This window comes from Callorhinchus milii, unplaced genomic scaffold (genome assembly GCF_018977255.1).
Source record: "Callorhinchus milii isolate IMCB2004 unplaced genomic scaffold, IMCB_Cmil_1.0 Scaffold6, whole genome shotgun sequence".
Taxonomy (NCBI): domain Eukaryota; kingdom Metazoa; phylum Chordata; class Chondrichthyes; order Chimaeriformes; family Callorhinchidae; genus Callorhinchus; species Callorhinchus milii.
The window spans coordinates 12,534,481-12,554,723 of NW_024704747.1; the positions used below are offsets into that span (position 1 = coordinate 12,534,481).

Consider the following 20,243-nt stretch of genomic DNA (forward strand, 5'->3'; position numbering starts at 1 on the left):
CACATACCCGCCTGGGCCGCCCCACCATTGGCGGGCGGGCCTTCTGCCACTCTACCCCCACCATCTGGAAATCCATCCCACAGTCCCTCCGCCTCACCTACTCCCTTGTCTCCTTCAAGTCCCATCTCAAGACTCTCCTCTTCGACTGTGCTTTCAATCACCCGCCTTCCCCCACTGTCCTCCACCCTCCCCAATCCTGACCCCCAGCTCGGGTCCGAAACACTGACAGTCCAGCGCCTTGGGACATCCTCCCGACGTGAAAGGCAGTATCTGTAACTTTGTTGTTGTTAAATAGCGCACTTCACGCGAGGGGGGAGGGAGGGAGATGACCATAAGCACGATCAAAAAGGAAGGTTTTTAGACAGGATTTGAAAGTGGGGAGGGAGCAGGCAAGGCAGAGGGATTGAGGGAGAGAGTTCCAAAGCTTTGGGCGTAATGTCTGAAAGCCAGGCGTGCGGAGGCAGTGGGTGGTGGAGTTGGGGGTAAGCAGATCGGATAGGTAGGGAGGTGCACGGGCATGAAGGGATCTGAAAACGAGTAAGAGGATCTTGAAATCGATTTGTTTGGTAATTGGGAGTCCAGCAAGGGCTGGTGTGATTGGGGAATGGAGGTTTGTGCGGGTGAGTATCCAGTTGGCGAAGTTTTGAATTAGTTGAATTTTGTGTATGGTGGAGCTGGGGAGACCAGCACGGAGGACACTGGAAAAGTCCAGCCGGGAAGTGATGAAGGCATGTCGGCTGCTTTGGTTGTGAGGTATGGATGGAGGTGAGCAAAGTGATAGAGGTGGTGGAGAACAGGGTTTTGGGGTTATTTTTGGCCCCAAAACTGACCTGTGAGTAGAAAACTTGAGAGAGCGAATGATGGTAGGTATGAAGATGCTCGAGCCACAGCTGGTGGTAAACCGTGAGGCCGGTTTTGTGCTATCTGCGCTTGAGCAACCAGATTTGGGATTTGAGGGAGGTGACTGTTGTACCAGTGGGAGCGGGTAGACTTGGAGATGGACCTGGTTTTCAGGGGGATAAGGGAATTGAAAGTTGAGGAGAGGTGATCGTTTAGCAGCTTGACCTCTGTGTCTGGATCACTACGAGTTGAAGGCCAGAAGGAGAGAAGGTCCGAGGATGAGAGAGCGTTTGTGAGGGAATTGGGGGGAAGCTTTTTCCATGGGCGGAAAAGATGGTGGAGGAGGGGAGGAGGGGAGGGTGATTTGAGAGGAGCGGAAGATGAGGAAGTGGTCTGAGATGGCCTTGTCTGCGAATACTGTGGACTACGTCCCGAAACTCTGGAACACTCTCTCTCAATCCCTCCGCCTTGCCCCACTCTCTCCCCTTTTTGAAGTCCCGTCTGAAAACTTTGCTCTTACGGCCCCCTCCGCCCCAACCACCCCCCCACCCCCCCGCGCTTGGCACCTCCCCAACCCCTCCCCAGCTCAGGTGCAAAACCAGTATTGTTACGTGACCCCTGAAGTGAAAGGTTCTGTGTAAATATACATTTGTATTGTATTGTGATAAGTGCAAATGGTAAATGGTAAGTGCAAAGAACATTGTGATACTACAGTACCCATTTGTGATAGATTCAGTCATCTCTCAGGTCAAAGTGATACCACCTCCCTCTCTACCCACATCGCACCAACTTGGCCTCAGCAGACCCATTACCCAGCAGTAAGAAGAGAAGTCTATGTTACAAATCTGTTCAGGAGTCACAACGAAGTTCCCGACAATACATCTCTGTCCTCCGTCTCTTATTCTGTCCTCAAACTATTACGGGTATTTAAACCTCTCTCTCTCTCTCTCTCTTTGAAGTGCAAGTGCAATGTAATAGTGGTTCTCACTATCCTCAGATCTGAGTTAAATCCAGAGCCAGCAAACGAAAGCCTTACCGGAAGCCACAGGTCCGGTGGGACTGGGCAGAGGGCTGAAGTTCTCGGTGAAGTTGAGGTTGCACATGTCGGTGCTGCAGCAACAGAAGCGGAAAGTCCCGTTCTGTCTGTGGTTGGTCACCACGCACTCTGGGGAGTAGCATTCCTCCTTGACGCCGACGTGAGCCCAGCATCCTTTGGGAAAGGAAACGGAACAAGAGTGCTGGTTTGTGAGGCCATCCGGCACAATTCATTCTGAGATGCTATTTAAATCAAATCAACTTGGGTTAAAGAATAAAGTGCCCGATGGCTGAGTGGCGAAAGGCACTGCCCACGTAAACCAGTGCTGAGTGACTTGATCTCAACCAACTACTGCAGTAAAACTCACATAAGTCATATCAGTTGGGGCCATAACATTTAATATGACTTATGCAAAGTCCTAGTGTCAGGCAAACTGGATAAATTGTTTATAATTGTATAAATTTAGTCAATAATCTACTCTGCGCATGTGTAATTCAGTGCAGCTGGTAAGTGCGCATGCGATGATCGGTCAAGACATATTGAACGTGTCTTGACCTGTCAATGCATGCACACTTACCGGCAAATCTTGGAATCTCATTGAATTGCGGGAAATGAAATTCTCTGCACTTACATCGATAGATCAAGACTACATTTCCCGATATTCAATGCAACCGACCATTAAGTGTGCAGGACATAATTTCCCGTAATTCAAGGCAGCTGGTAAAGCCAGGAATAATGGAGGGCTGGGGATTGGCATTAGGAGGTGAATATTGCATATTGCAAAGGAATCTAAGTGGTTTTGATGGGAAACTGAATGGGACTCTGGCTATTATACGATTTATAAAGATAAGACTTATGCAAGCTTTACTGTATTTGTATGGGCGATACTTAGGCTAAAGTGTGTAAAAGCAGACAGGGTCCCTGAGTTTGATCACTATTCTTATCGCTGTTGCAAATTGTGTGTGTGTGTGTGTGTATGTGCATGGGGTGAGGATAGAATTGGGTTTTGCTGATACCAGTTTAGCTAGCTCAGCACAGACTGGGAAATGAACCAGAGACCTCACTTTGTTCGTGGCTATGGGAGTGGAAGTCCCATGGGTCACAAATGGCACTTTGAGACTGAACACAGAGGTATTAATAGGAAGATATTAATAGGAATTTATGGCTTGAAGGTATTAATAAAAATATACTGAAGCATCTGTCCCAATTTCGCCCACAGATATACAGTCAATTCACTTTAGTCTATTCTGTGAAACGCTTTGAGACATCTAGAAGACGTGAAAAGCACTATATCAAATGCAAGGATTATTATTAATTGTTGATTCATATCAATATCTGGGGGACTGGAAGAGATTGATGTTTCCAGGAAACTTTTTTTATACATAGAATTATACAGCACAGAAGGAGGCCATTTGGTCCATCGTGTCTGTGCCGGCTCTTTGAAAAGAGTTATCCAATTCAATCCCACTCCCCCGCGCTCTCCCCATAGCCCTGCAAACTTCCCAAATAATTATCTACTTCTCTCTTAAAAACTGTTATTGAATCGGCTTCCACCACCCTTTCAGGCAATGCATACCAGATCCGAACAAGTTGCTGTGTGAAAAATTTCTTCTCACCCCCCCCTTTTTCTGTTTCTTTTAACAATTATTTTAAATCGGTGTCCTTGGGTTACCGACCCACCCACCAGTGGAAATAGTTTCTCCTTCTTCACCCTATTGAATCCCTTCATAATTCTGAACACTTCTATTAAGTCTCCTCTTAATTTTCTCTGTTCCAAGGAGAATAATCCTCGCTTCTCTCGCCTCTCCTGATAACTGAAGTCCCTCATTCCTGGTACCATCCTGGTAAATCTCCTTTGCACCGCACCCTCTCCAATGCCTTGACATCCTTCCTAAAGTGTGGTGTCCAGAACTGAACACAGTCTCTGGCTGAGGTCTAACCGGTGTTTTATAAAGGTTCATCATAACTTCCTGACTTTTGTATTCTATGCCCCTATATATAAAGCCAAGTATCTCGAATGCTTTTTAACAGGTTTATCTCCCTGTCCTGCCACCTTCAAAGATTTACTTATATGAACCCCAGGTCTCTCTGTTCCTTCACCCCCTTTAAGATTGTACCATCGGCTTATATTGTCTCTCCTCATTCTTCCACCCAACATGCACCACTTTGCACTTCTTCACATTAAACTTCATCTGCCACCTGTCGGCCCATTTTACCAATCTGTCTATCTCCATTTGCAGTCTGATACTATCCTCCTCACTGTTTACTATTTTTCCTAGCTTAGTATCATCTGCACACTTGGAAATTGTACTCCCTATTCCCAAGTCCAGGTCATATATATATAGATCAAAAACAGTAGTGGTCCCTGCTGATCAATTAGTTGATTGGCAAATCGCTTTCTGGGGTAATAGTCCCTCAAAAAAAAATTGAGTCACTCAATCCATGACTGTATGTGAGCGATTGCCCACAAAATACACAGTCAATCCACTTTATAATATATTCTGTAAAGTGCTTTCAGGCATCTCAACGACGGGATAAGGGGTTTCATCAAATGCAACACTGATCTCTGGGGGACACCACTGCACCGCTCCAGTCAGAAAAACAACCATTCACTATCACTCTCTTACTTTCTGTCTCCCAATCAGTTCTGCATCTCTGCTGCCACTACCCCTTTAATACCGTGGGCTTCTATTTTGCTTACAAGTCTTTTATGTAGCACTTTATCAAACGCCTTTGGAAAATCCATATAAACTACATCAATTTCCACCCTCTCCGTTACTTCATCAAAAAAATCCATCAGGTTTGTTAGACATGATTTGCCTTTAACAAATCCATGTTGGCTGTCCTTTATTAACCCATATTTTTCTAAGTGAAAATTTATTTTGTCCCGGATTATAGTCTCTAGAAGTTTCCCTACTGCTGATGTTAGGCTGGCTGGCCTGTAGCTCCCGGGTTTATCCTTCTGCGTCTTTTTGTACATTTCCAACCCTCCAGTCCTCTGGCACCACCCCGGTGTCCAAGGAGGATTGAAAGATTGTGGACAGAGCCTCCGTTATTTCCACCCTTACTTCCCTCAGTAATCTAGGATGCATCCCGTCCGGCGTGGGTGATTTATTGAGCAGCAACAACCTTCTTAGTACCTCCTCTTGGTTTATTCTTATCTTATCCAATTTCTCTACCCTCTCCTCTGATACTGTGGCATTGGCTGCATCCTCTTCTTTTGTGAAGACAGATGCAAAGTACTCATTCAGTACGTCAACCATGCCCTCAGCCTCCCCAAGAAGATTTCCTCTTTGGTCCCTAATTGGACCCACCCTACCTTTAACTAACCTTTTATTCTTTATATGCTTATAAAATACCTTAGGGTTCCCTTTTATGTTATCCACTAATCTTTTCTCATACAATCTTTTTGCCTCTCTTATTTCCTTTGGCGCCGTGCTGAAAAGGGAAAAAAATTGTTGCCTTTTTCAAAGCACTTCACAGAATATACTGTAAAGTGGAGTGATTGTATATTCTGTGGGCAAAATAGGCTCGAGGGGCTTAATGGCCTACTCCTGTTCCTGTGTTCCTATCACAGCACTGTACAGTTAAAAGACCCAACACACTGAGTCCTGCAGTCAGCAAATCCGCTGCCCACAATACACTGTGGAAGCACTCACCTTGTTTCATCATGTGGACTCCCCCATCTCTCGTCTCCCACAGTCCGTAGCATTGACTCCCCGTAACACACAGCACCGAGCCATTATCCCGGTTGATGCGGTTTTCGCTGATGCCATGCTCCTCGGTTCGGGGGTACGAATCTCGGAAGGCACATAGTCTCTCAACGCTCTGGGGTACTAGGATTGCAAAGAACAATATCAATGATAATCCTTGCATTTGATAAAGCCCTTTATCAAGTCGTTGAGACGTCTGAAAGCACTTTACAGAATATACTTGTAACGTGGATTGACCATGTATTTTGTGGGCAATTGCCCACATACAGTCATGAATTGAGTGACTGGATTTTTTTTTGAGGGATTATTACCCCCAGAAAGCGATTTCCAATCAACTAATAACTAGGTTCCTACTTACTGCTAGATAATCAGAGGAGTGTGAAGTAAGGAAACTTGCCTAAGGTTTTGTCTTGACCAGGAATCAAAGCCCTCTCTCTTGCTAGACAAGCGCTCTATCCATTACACTATGGGACTCCACAAAGAACAAGAGGACTTTTGGGAGGTGTGGATGCTATAAAAAGAAACTTTCCCAACAAAGACAGCCAGCGCTCGTCATGTGGAGAGTCGCAAAGGCAGTGAGTCAGCCAGTGAGCGGGACTGGAAACTCACAGCCCAACTAGGAATGAACAGTTTTTAGTCTCATATCATTACTCGGTCTGTTACTCGGTCTGTGTGTCAGTTTGGCTCAGCAGATGGCACTGTGGAATCAAGCCTCAGGTTGGGACTTGAACTCGTACTCCAGGCTGACTCTCCAATGTAGGGCTGGGGGTGTGCTGCATTGCAATAAGTGCTGTCTTTCTGACAAGACATTAAACTGAGTGTTTTTAAGTGGACATGATCCAATGGCACTATTCNAAAAAAAATGGAGTTTCTCTCTCCCTGTGTCCTGCCCAACAATTCCCCAGATAAAATTAGTCACTCACTTCATGGCTGTTTGTGGGTCATTGCTGTTGGTGAATGGCTACTGACTTTATCTNAAAAAACAGTCTGGACAATAATTGTGCAGTGCACTGAGATGTTCAGACAAGATAAAGCGCTATAGGAATGCATGTTCTACCCAAACCACGGATTCAACATCCCAATTTTTACAGCTCAGCTTCACACTAGGCATTGAACTTGTCAAAGGAACATCGGGGGAGGAAGACACCTATACACAGCATGCAAGATGGTATAAACATAGTATAATCATGTTTATACACTGTGGGATACACATACAGTGTAGAAACATGATACAGCACATAGCACATTTACAACGTGTAATGTATACAGACAGCATTTAATATAATATAGCTTTCACATCTCAATATGCTTCACGGAATGGAGTGTAAAGTGTAGTGACTGTGTATTTTGTGGGTGACTGCAGCAGCCAGTTTGCGCACAGGAACGTCCTACAAACAGCCATCGAATGAATGACCGATTTTTGGGGGGCATACCAGGAGAAACATCCTTTTCTTTCCGAGTTGTAATGGGACCTTCACCCCCAGGACTGCATTAGTGTGTCATTTGGATTATATGAGTTCCAAGTCCCAAACTCACAACCTCCTGACTCCTGAGGCAAGAGTGCTTTCACTGCGACAGGCTGACACGCATATACTCAATACAATTATAACATATATTCAGTACAAATATGATGTGCAATAATATATGTGAATAATTTGTGCATGCAGTAAATGGCAGGGAACACTGAAATGTGAGATTTCCTCACTAGAGCTGAATATTTATCTGGAGAGAAGCTCTATGTTCTGGTCATCTCTTCCTCTCTTACAGCAATCATTCATCTCCTCTAAGATCAGGGGGTCATTGCAACCAATCAATTAGACTTGCCAGGTCTCTTGGAGCAAGACTCACTTACTTGGGTTTATAACCTTACCTACCCTGATAGATCTCATTAATGGAAAAAGGGAGTTCAGCTTCTAAGGGGTTAAATGGGCTGCAATCCATCTCGCTCTTTTCGATCATAAATCTCACCCTGAAATATTATCTGATAATGTCATACCAGCTCCAAGTCCATTAAATTACTGATTGGCCTGTAATTCACTGCCAGCCATGTGCCACCCTCTAACTACTGTCCATCTCAACCAAACTGCACTTACTATTCTGAGAGAACACACATATAGCCTGCAAACACACACAAAGAGCAGCACACACATACTGAGCAACACACAGAAATATACACAGGCATACACACTAAGCAACAGACACCTATACACGCACACACTAAGCAACAGACACCTATACACGCACAACAGGCACAGAAAAGCACACACAGACGCGCAAATCACAGATGTACACACACAGTCACAGACTTACATACACACAGGAATAGTCACACTTACATACAAATACATTCACAGACATACACACACGCATACAGGCACACACAAACTGATGCACTGGCACCCACTGACAGAGTCACAGACACACCGGTACACAGACCCAAGTGCACATAGATGCACTTGCAAACACAATAAACATAGTGCTTTCTGCCACGTGACTCTGTGCTGAACAGGACTCTGTGTGTAGCAGGGATGTCTGACCCCGTGATAGACTAGCATTTCCCTTGGAATGTGCTGCAATGAGTCACACTGCTTTTCCCAATACACATTTAAAGTAACACCCATAACCCAACAAATGTGAGGCAGAGGCTGCCACTGTGCAGATCATACCCACCAGAGCCACTTCAACTGGGAAACCTTGTGTGTGGATGAGCGGGGAATCAGAAATATAGATGAGAGTATGAGAGCACAAACACTATATCACACTATCTTGTATCAGCCTCGTGCAGTGGTAGCACTCTCATCTCTGAACCCGAAGGGTTTAAGCCCTTAAAGTGAGTTTAAGCCTCACGTGGTTCTTGAACTCACGTAATTTAAGATGATACTCCAATGCAGTGCTGGGGGGGTTTGCATTGTCAGAGGTGTAGCATCGGAAAGATTTTAAACTTATGTCCTGTCTGTCTGTTTAGGTGGAGATTGGCAGCTGCTGAAGGCTTTACCTGGAGTCTGAGTTTGTGAACGTACGTTCAGTGCCTGGAATCCACCTTGATTGGCCTGTTGGTGGAACCATTGCTCAATGGGAAGGGATGTGTGCCCGAGCTGCGGACAGGAAGAGAGCAACAATGCTCTCACGCATTTCATGCTGAAATGAGGAGTTCCCTGTACCTACCATTCACCTAGTGAGGGCTCAAATCAACGCTTGTCGGATGTCAAATGACCAACTAGTGACTATCCTCCTTGGGTTGGGGAGGTAAGCGGGGTCTCCTTGGAGCTGAACTGACTCCAAGGTGACATGCTTGCCAACAGAATGTCAGAATCGAACCAGCCCTCTGTGGCGGTCTCATAGTCCCGTTCCTGAGCCAGGTAAGTCTACAGTATTCCAGGGCACTGCTGATGACGACACAGGCAGCCTGGCTCATCGGCTGGACTTGGAAGGACAGACTAGTCACTGGGGACAGGGAATCATCACACTCAGTTCCTGTTAATCCTGAAAGCCAAAACGCTAATGGTAGTCCTAACTGAACAAGCTGCGGGAAAGCTTGCCAGACAGCGATATCAATGGCAAGCTATGTGGTTTTAGCTGGTTAATCTCCAGCAGTTACCCCAATGCACACTCTGGAGTCCCCAAACCTTCTCTCTTGCAAACCTGCACCAAATTCTTTACAGAATTAGGTGAGCAGGATGTGTCTCTCAAGGGAGAGAGTGCGCATTCCATTCAAACAATCTATCTCTGGGATTTCCATGGGTAGGTGAGATGCATGGAATTGTCAGTTTGGGTTCAGATAATCTTAAGCATGGTGATGGGTTTCTTCATGTGTCAGACACCCAGCTGACCAAAAAAAAAATGGACATTAAAGGTGCTATTCAAAAAGAGAAGGGACTTTCTCTCTCCCGGTGTGCTGCCCAACAATCCCCCTAATAACAATTGGTCACTCACTCCATGGCTGTTTGTGGGACACTTGTTACCAATTAGGCTTCCATGTCCACCTACAAATACATAGTCACTACACTTGACAGAAAAACCCTGTGAAGCACTTTGAAAAGTGAAAGGCGTTCCCAACGTGAAAGGCACTGGATGAAATATAAGGATTATTATTGTTATTATACAGAAATCCTCTGGTCAACGCATTTGCCACAGGATTGGGCGCGTCAGATAACAATTGTTTTTTTAAAAACAAAGGCAGTTTCCTTTCAAACTTGTTTCCTGCTATAAAAAAACTGACATTAGATAAGAAGATAATTCTGTGGAAGTGGGAAAAAATCAAGAGTTATCTTCAAGATGTGTCTCTGGGACAGTGCATTTCTTTTAACAACTATTTTAAATCGGTGCCCTCGGATTACCGACCCACCCACCAGTGGAAATAGTTTCTCCCTGTTCACTCTATCGAATCCCCTCATAATTTTGAACACTTCTATTAAGTCTCCTCTTAATCTTCTCTGTTCCAAGGAGAATAATCCTCGCTTCTCTCGCCTCTCCTGATAACTGAAGTCCCTCATTCCTGGTAGCATCCTGGTAAATCCCCTTTGCACCCTCTCGAATGACTTGACATCCTTTCTGCAGTGTGATACCCAGACTGACACAGTTACTCTAGCTGAGGCCTAGCCAGTGTTTTATAAAGTGTTTTATTCTTCTGAACGCTCTGTGGCTGTGGGGTGAACACCAACTGAAATGTCCGATCCATGAACTCTTCACATATGCTGTGTAGTGACTCCAGCTCCAGAACATCGGTGAGGTGTGTGTGCAAGCGAGCGAGCTGCTCTGAATTTTGTGATCAGGCACCCGGCCAAACAAAAAGAAAAGATGGACCACAGCCATGGACCTGTACATTGTAAGAGAGAAAAGGAGCTCGCGGGAGATGCGACGAGAAAAAGAGGCAGTGTAAATCAGTTCCTAATTCCTTTATCACCATCTCAAGTCACAGAAACTTACTTGTGTCACTTTGCAGTGGCTCTGAAGCAGATTTCCGTAGTAAAAATATCCAGGCACAGTTTGTAGCAAACTCTTGTGATCTGTGCATTATTGAGGTATTTCTGTTTTACACATGCTCGCTCGCACACACACCTCACCGATATACTTGCACGCGCGCCTGTGCACATATATTGATGCATACACATGCATTATCCCAGAGGCACATCTTGAAGATAACTCTTGATTTTTTCCCATTTCCCCACAATGTTATCTTGCTTCTTATCTAATGTCAGTTTTTTTTATAGCAGGAAACAAGTTTGAAGGGAAACTCTGCCCTTTTCTTTTAAAAAATTGTTATCTGACGCGCCCAATCTTGTGGCAAATGACCAGAGGATTTCTGTATAATAACAATAATAATCCTTACATTTCATCCAGTGCCTTTCACATTCGGAGCACCTTTCATGTTTCAAAGCGCTTCACAGGAATTTTCTGTCAAGTGTAGTGACTGTGTATTTGTAGGTGAACTTTGAAGCCTAATTGCTCATAGCAGTCTTCCACAAACAGCCATGGAGTGAGTGACCAATTGTTATCAGGGGGATTGTTGGGCAGCACACCGGGAGAAAGTCCCTTCTCTTTTTGAATAGCATCTTTAAATGTCCATTTTTTTTGATCAGCTGGGTGTCTGACAAGTGCGGAAACCCTTCACCATGCTTAAGAGTACCTAAACCAAACTGAGAATTCCATGCATCTCACCTACACATGGAAATTCCAGAGATAAAATGTTGTAATGGAATGTATACTCTCTCCCTGGAGGGAGTTTCCTGCTTACCTAATTCCGAGTATTAGGCGCAGGTTAATATTAGGCTGGAGTCTAACCAGCTAAACTGCATACGTTGCCATAGATGACAAGCTTTCCCCCTGGAACTGGGCACAAATAAACCACACAATTCAATGCATTTTATCAAGTATCCCTCTGGGTGATATATTAACTGCATAGAAAAAGACTCTTATAAAGGTAGGTCTGTATGTAAATACTGACAACACAAGTGGTTTTAGAGCCTGATTGCTTGGGAAACAAAAATCTTTGGGGAATGGTCAGAAGCATGCTAATAAAAACAGTTTGAGAGAAAGAAACCAACTTCACCTGAGGAGGGAAGAAACACAAGGCAGTGTCGCCAACTCTTGGCTGAGGATCTCACAGCCGCACGGTGGCTTACGATGAACAAAAATAATTAAATTCATTGCTGTGGCCAGTGATATTTGGAGATAGCCTGTACACACTGTTTTGCAAGGGGGTTTCGGCAACTGTAATAGCTGTGAAAGTGGGCTAAATGTGCTCTTTGTATGCAGAGTCTGCACTGCGGCCTTCCAGCAAATGGGTGTGTCTCCTCTTCCCTGCCTGCTCCCTCCCCGAACCCACAACCTGTTACACTGCCTGACAGCTGGTCTAATCCAGATTTCACTCCACTTAAAGGTGCCACTGTTTGAGATATCATAGGAAAAATCTCAGGAACCATGCTCAAAGCCAATCCCCAGCAGCACTAACCACACTGTGCCTCCCTGTCCTGAAGAGTTCACAATCAATCTCTTGAATATAGGTAGACTAAAACAGTAATATCAGTATGATACACACAGGAGCGGGCTAGCCCAGTAACAGTGAGCATTACTGAATAATACACACAGGAGCGGGCTAGCCCAGTAACAGTGAGCATTACTGAATAATACACACAGGAGCGGGCTAGCCCAGTAACAGTGAGCATTACTGAATAATACACAGGAGCGGGCTAGCCCAGTAACAGTGAGCATTACTGAATAATACACACAGGAGCGGGCTAGCCCAGTAACAGTGAGCATTACTGAATAATACACAGGAGCGGGCTAGCCCAGTAACAGTGAGCATTACTGAATAATACACAGGAGCGGGCTAGCCCAGTAACAGTGAGCATTACTGAATAATACACAGGAGCGGGCTAGCCCAGTAACAGTGAGCATTACTGAATAATACACACAGGAGCGGGCTAGCCCAGTAACAGTGAGCATTACTGAATAATACACATAGGAGTGATATATGCAATGATACACGGAAGTGGTATAGCCCAGTAACAGTGAATATTACTATAATAATAATCCTTGCATTTGATATAGCACTTTATCACGTCTTCAAGACTTCTCAAAATGCTTCACAGAATATACTGTAAAGTGATTTGATGGTATATTTTGTGAGTGAAACACAGTAGCCAATTGCGCACAGCAGTGATTACTGTATAATACACACAGGAGTGAGCTAGCCCATTAACAGTGAGTATCACACATAGGCGTGGGCTAGCTCAGTAACACACACCTTATTGTTGCCCAATAAATAGGGAAGTATAGAACACAACATAATCAAAAGAATGCTATCTGACAGTTCAGTAACTGGAATATGCCACGATCGGGTGTCATGCCACTAAGAGAAGTCAGACAAGTCACAACTCAGCTAGGAACAGAGCATGGCTCAGTCAGGAAGAATGTGCTCATTCTTCCATAAGTACCTCAGGAAGGTTGCACCAGGTATAAAGAGGGCGGGAGGGAGGCATGTGTGTGTGTCTGCACACTGTATGCAATTATGTACACGTGAGTGCACAGAAATAATAATAACAATATTCCTTTAGCATTTGGTACAAAGAAAATCGTCACCCTATGGCTGTGGATCATTGCTATGCCCAAATTGGTTGACAAATTCTTCTACGAATACACTGCCACTGCACTTTATAGTACATTCCACCTACATATGGAAATTCAAGTCGTAGATTGTTGGATTGGAGAGAGTGCGTATTCCATCCCAACAATCTGCCTCTGGAACGTCCACGTGTAGACGCATCGATTCTCAGTTTGGTTTAGAATACAGAATACACTGCAAAGTGTACATTTTGACTGTATACTTTGTGGGCAAAACCCAGCAGTTAATTGCACACAGCAGTGTCCCACAAACAGTCATGGATTGAAGTAACCAAATTATTATTATTATTTTATTTTTTTAAGGGATTATTACTCCCGGAAAGCAATCTGCCAATCGATTAACAATGGGTTACTACTTACTGTTGGTAAACAGAGGCCTGTGGAGTAAGGAAACTTGCCTAAGGTTTCACCCCGCCCGGAAATTAAACCCAGGTCCTCTTGCTTGTGAGTCGTGCGCGCTAACCACTACGATATGGTACTACTGGTAACCTGGCCAACAATCCCCCACATAAAAATTGGTCATTCATTTCATGGCTGTCTGTGCCACGTTACTGTGCTAAAATAGGCTGTGGTGTTCCCCTACAAATACATATAATTTATTTAACAATAAGGAAAGGCCTCTTGGCCAGCACATAATAACTGAAGCATATATGTTTGAAATATCAAGCTCCCTGTTTTTCCCACTTATACTTTGCACAGCTGTAAAAATGATGAAAGAAGTGAATGACCCTCCACACACTGCACTCAGTGTCAGTCAACTACACAGTGACTAAGGAACGGAGTTTAATGTCCTACAGGGGAATCATCCAACCCAGTCATAAGGGACACTCAGCTTCACGTCCAAGAGACCTTTAAAGTTACACAATGCACAAAATGGACTTATCGTGTTGGTGAAACTGCAGAGCAAAGGAACAGGGATAAAACGCTATAAATATACAAGTTTACTTTTTTGCACCGGGTTGGGGGACCTTGGAGGGAAGTAAGCGGGGTCTCCTTGGACTGAACTGACTGAAATGGTGACACGTTTGGCAACGGAATGTCTGAATCATGCCAGCCCTCTTGCGATCTCACTATTCCAGTTCCTGAGCCAAGTGGGTCCACAGTATTCCAGGTCATTGCTGATGACAGCACAGCCAACCTGGCTCATCGGCAGGAGTTGTACGCATAGACCAGTCACTGGGGGCAGAGAATCCTCCCACTCAGCTCCTGTTAACCATGCAAGCCCAATGGGCAGGGTAGTCCAAACTGGACAAGCAATAGGAAAGCTAGCCAGGCAGTCCTATCAATTGCAAATTATGCAGTTTTAGCTGGTTGGACTCCAGCAGTTTCCCCAAGCCTTCACTCTTGCCAACATGCACCTAATAGTTTCCTGAATTACGTGAGCAGGATGTGTCCCTCCAGAGAAAGAGTGTGCATTCCATTCTACAATCTATCTCTGGGATTTCCATGTGTAGGTGGGATACATGGAATTCTCAGTTTGGTTTAGATACATTTAAGCAAGGTGATGGGTTTCTGTGTGTGTCAAGACAACCTGCTGACCAAAAAACAAACAAAACTGACAGATAGATGCTCACTGACTATGCCCCTGCCTCACTGCCCCTCATCTTCTGCTGAAATTAAGCTGTAAAGCGTGGTTCCACCTAACTTCAGACGCTTGTTGGGATAATCAGAGTGCTCACCATGTGAACCAGGGAATATGAAAAGCATTATCTTACAAGCGAGAAGACGTGGGTTCGATTCCCAGGCATGGTGAAACCTTAGGCAAGTTTCCTTACTCTACAGACCTCTGTTTACCACAACTGTTTGTGGGACATTGCTGTGCGCAATTGGCTGCCGCACTTCACCCACAAATATACAGTCAATTCACTTTACAGTATATTCTGTGAAGCGCTTTGAGACGTCGAGAAGACGTGAAAAGCGCTATACCAAATGCAAGGATTATTATTATTATTACAGCTATGAACCCTCGTGACACTGCACTGCATAGTGGATCCAAGTAACTTGCATTGCAGGGTCTGCCCTGGGAGATCAGAGCCCTAGATTACTTCTAATCCGTATCAGCAGTTGCATCACCTCTGGAATTTCAGCTGTCCTTGTCCACTGCTCGCGGCCAAGGAGACAGCAGGACAGCAGACTGGGCACGAACAAGATGTTGTATCGAACAGAAACACTGTGTTACAAATCAGAAGTGGGTTATTGTTTAAAAGGCCCTTTCCTTTCGGGAAACTCTGTGTGACTGGAATGCACTGTCAGGGTCAGAGAGAGAAAATAAGACAAGCATGTGGCCAGCACAAAGAATGATTTTAATGACACTTGCTACAGTCACCCTCTTTTAAAGCTGCATCTTTAAACTGCACATCCTGCAGAGAGTTGAGGACAATCACCCTCAGATCACTTGTGAGTTGAGGACAATCATTTTACCCAAACCTAGAATTTCCAGCAATTCCCACACCAATTTTACAGTAATTCTTGTGAAGCGTTTTGAGACAATGTGTTAAGACGCTATATCAAATGCAAGGCTTGTTATTGTTATTATCAGGCAGAATTCCAATGAACGTGATTACATCCTGCTGCATAGCAATGACATGCATCTACCCGGTCGTAAACTGATGTCTCGAAGAGCTTTACGTAACCAATCCACCAGGGAATACAGTAATTGTACCTGGAGTAATTATTGCAAATTGTAAATGTTTGGTTACTAGTCTCATAGCACGCTCACATAAACACACATTCCGATATACACACACACAACATATACACATCCTCATATATACACCCACTCGCATATAGACACCGTCACACACATGCACACACACACTCACATATACACTCGCTCATATATACACATATATATATATACACACACATATATATACACACATATATATATACATATACATTCATATATACACGGACTCCTGTAGCTCAGTGGTTAGAGCACTCGCCTTGCAAGTGAGACACCTGAGTTCAATTCCAGACAGGGCAAAACCTTGGACAAGTTTCCTTACTCCACACGCCTAATAATAATCCTTCCAAGACAAAAAACAATAATAAATTGGTCATTTTCAATCCAAGACTGTTTGTGGGACACTGCTGTGCGCAATTAGCTGCCGCATTTCACCCACAAATATACGGTCAATTCACTTTACAGCATATTCTGTGAAGCGCTTTGAGACGTTGAGAAGACATGAAAAGCACTATGTCAAATGCAAGGATTATTATTATTATTCCACAGCGTTGCACACACATGCACACACACACCCTCACATATACACCCACACTCACTCACATATACACATACCTTCACACATACTCACATATGTACCCACTCACACATATACCCATTCACATATACCCACACCGTCACAACAACCTGCATTTATATAGCTCCCCTCATGCAGGATAGCATCCCAGAGTCATACACAGACCCTCAAATACATCCCCCACACACAAAAAAATTGATGCAATAGTTTACAACTGTAAACTGTGGTACGGATACACGTTACAAACACTCAAGATCTGCTAGTGACTGTCTCAAGCACTGACATTGTATTGTTGTGTGTATGTATCGTCTCACCAACATGAAAAGCTCTGAGACCTGTTTTTATCCGCATCAATCAATTTACCCAAGCTTCCCGACCAACTGATCTGTAACTGTGTCACGGGGTGGAAAGGGTTACTTATAGTTGGTGAGATTAACAGTTAAACATAGTCAGGGAGAGGACTGCACACAATGGAAATGGGCTCAGCTTCCCTGCCCCACCCACATCCTCCCGCCAGAAGCCTATTCACTTGACAAGAATATTAACTACTGTAGTTTAGGCACAAGAGGGACGAGAGTGCCGTAATATCCCAGTGCACAGGAAACCCACACCACCCAGCGCCACCTGTTCTGCTGTGCCAATCCAGAGGTTGGCATTGTGTCTGATAAAAAGGCAGGCGGTGGGGTGGGGGGGGAATTGTGGGAGGGTGTGTGTGGGTGTGTAGCCCTCAGAGTGCTGGATTCTTCAGTGCTCTGAAGCGCTCAGACTGAATACGTGGTGTCCACCAGATCCAATCCTACCGGACAGTGTCTGGTTTTAGCTCACTCCACAGTGTCTGGCTCCAGACTCATGTCATTCAAGATGGACTATGGCAAGATAGCTGCTTTGCATCTGGGGCTGTTCATTTTCGTTTCAATGGAACTGTTTAAATCGGAGAAGTGGGGGGAGTGCTGAGACTAATTTAAATGGTCTCAAATTAAAATGCTGCATGTACAAATCCACTTTTAAGTCTGTAAGTCCCTGTGCAAGAGCGAGAAATATTTTCAAGGTTGATGACTGATCTCAATTGCACAATGTATGTTTTCAATGGGGTGCCTTATTACATCGGGATATCTCGAGCATGTGAAACAATGCACAGCTTTGTACCGACCATTGTCACACAGGCAAATGTCGCAGCTAATCAATGCCCACAAACCAAGTGTTCAGTGTGTTTGACTGTTGTGGATGTGGATGAGGGAGGAACGTTAGGCAACAGAAGATAATAATTGTAATAATAATCCTTGCATTTGAAACAGTGCCTTATCATGTCATCGGGATGTCTCAAAGCACTTCACACGATTCACTGTAAGATGGATTGCGTGTTTTGTAGGTGAATATGGCAGCTAATTTGTAGACAACAACATCCCACAAATAGAATGAACCGAATGACCAAGTTTATTCGGGGATTGTTGGTCAGGACACCGAGAGAAACTTCCTTCTATTTTCGAATAGTGGCGCGTGATCTTTAACAACCAACGGAACAGGCAGACGGGATCTTGGTTTAGCGTCTCATCTGAAAGAGGGAACCTCCAACAATGCAGCAGCCCCCAGCAATGCACTGGAGTGTCAGATTAGACTGCGTAATTCCAAATTCAAGCTTGAACCCACAACCTTGACTTAGAGGTGAGAGTGCTACCACTATGCTAAGCTGAGAAGATCCTTTAATGTCCACCGGAGTAGAGAGGTAGAACTAAGCCGGCACCCCAACAGTGATGCACTGGAGAGTCATCCTAGATTAGGAAGTGAAGCTGTCAACAACACCAAATTGCATTTGTATAGCATCTCATTCATACAGTGCCCTTCACACAGGACACCATCTTGGAGTGCATAAAAGTGGTGAAGCCTGAAGCCAAGGCGGGAGAAGATGAGCGTAAGCACCCAAAGACCTTCCTCTTCCACTGTGCCTAGTCACCTCCCCTCTCTCCCCGGCTCGGTGTGAAATTCCACCACTGTTAAGCTCTCTGAGATGCAACCATACGTGAAGGATGCTATATAATTGCAAGCTGTTGGTGGTATTGTATGGCGGAACAGCTGACACTTGTTGCATGCATATTGTGTGCTATGTGGGAACTTATATAACTAGCTCCTTGACAAGACAACACTACGTCTGCTAAAGACGAGAGCAATATTGACAGTTGTCCTGTAAAGAAAGGTGCCTTCAGCCGTCCAAAGTGCTTCCCTTTGCCTACGTTCCGTCTATAGGGAGGTGGGAAGACAGCCATCTGTGATTAGGAATATATAGTATGGAGCTGTTATGGTCAATTCGAATTCTGCACTGGTGGCGTCGTACACAGTTCAGGAGTGTACTGATCTACAACAAGCTGACAGGACTTCTCCCAACCTACGTGGGTGGTGGTGCTTTCAATTAAGCCATTTTCCCTGAAGGAAAACCTTTACAGCCCACTGTTCAGCAACAACAAGTATCTTACAGGAATCATCCTGCTGCATCTGTGTTAGCCTGGTGCAGTGGTAGTGCTCATGCCTCTGAGTCAGAAGGTTGTGGGTTCAAGCCCCACGTTAGAAACACAAGGACACAATGCAGTGCTGGAAGTGTGTTGCATTGTCAGAGCTGCCATCCTTCAGATGAGACAATAAACCGAGGTCCCGTCTGCCTATTCAGGTGGATGTTAAAGATCCCATGGCACCATTCGAAAAGAGATGCGAGTTTCTCTCTCCCAATACCCTGGCCAACAACCCCCCAAATAAAAATGGTCACTCACTCCATGGCTGTATGGGAGACTGTTGTGCCCAACTGGCTGCTGCGTTTTGGCCACAATATACACAGTCCCTAACTTCACAGTATATCTTGTGAAGCACTTTGAGACATCTCAATGACGTAATATATCAAATCCGATTATTATGACAATACAGAATGCCGTGCACACCTGGATTCTCTCAACACCGAACAGTAAAGATTGGAAAGAACGAGTTACAGCAAACCACTGGCAGCAGCACTGGCATTTCACCTGGAATATCAAATGAATAACTGCACATAATGGGAAAAGATGGTTTTCATTGACTGAAAATTATACTGTATAAAATCAGGAAACAGCACACCCTGTAACCTGTCTAAGGTCAAACTGCTAACAAGAAGCAACTGGAATTCCCAGCTTCTAAAGTCCCTCATCCCTGGTACCATTCTAGTAAACCTCCTCTGCACCCTCTCCAAGTCCTTGATATCCTTCCTAAAGTGTGGTGCCCAGAATTGGACACAATACTCCAACTGAGGCCTAACCAATGACATAAAAAGGTTTAGCAGAACTTCCTCACTTTTGTACTCTATGTCTCTATTTATAAAGCCAAGGATCCCATATGCTTTTTAAACAGGTCTATCAACCTGTCCTGTCACCTTCAAAGACCTGTGTATGTGAACCCCCAGGTTTCTCTGCTCCTGTACCCCCTTTAAAACTGTATCAACAGCAACAACAACAAGATTCCATTTATAGAGCGCCTTTCACGTCGGGAGGACGTCCCAAGGTGCTGTATAGTTGGGTCAGGACCCGAGCAATGGGGAAATGGTCAGGGTGAGGGGAGGGAAGGGAGGGAGCGAGGAGGGGGTAGAGAGTCGAGAGGGGAGCTGAAGGCACGGTCAAAGAGAAAGGTCTTGAGAGCGGCCTTGAAGGAGGAAAGGGAGGCGGCGACGAAGGCACTGGGGGATAGAGTTTCAAAGCCTAAGGGCTGAGAGGCTGAAGGCCCGACCAACGATGGTAGGGCGGTTGGGGCGGGGGA

The 20,243-nt window shown here is 44.8% G+C and overlaps 1 protein-coding gene across 1 annotated transcript in view; it reads right to left on the bottom strand.

The window, feature by feature from the left end:
• bmpr2b (bone morphogenetic protein receptor, type II b (serine/threonine kinase)) overlaps window positions 1-20,243 on the bottom strand; it is a 168,971-nt gene that overhangs the window by 70,953 nt on the left and 77,775 nt on the right. Inside the window, exons 2-3 of the mRNA XM_007910600.2 lie at window positions 5,536-5,712; window positions 1,877-2,050 (exon numbers count right to left, since the gene is read on the bottom strand). Coding sequence (XP_007908791.1) covers window positions 1,877-2,050; window positions 5,536-5,712 — 351 coding nt within the window. The remainder of the gene's footprint in view (window positions 1-1,876; window positions 2,051-5,535; window positions 5,713-20,243) is intronic.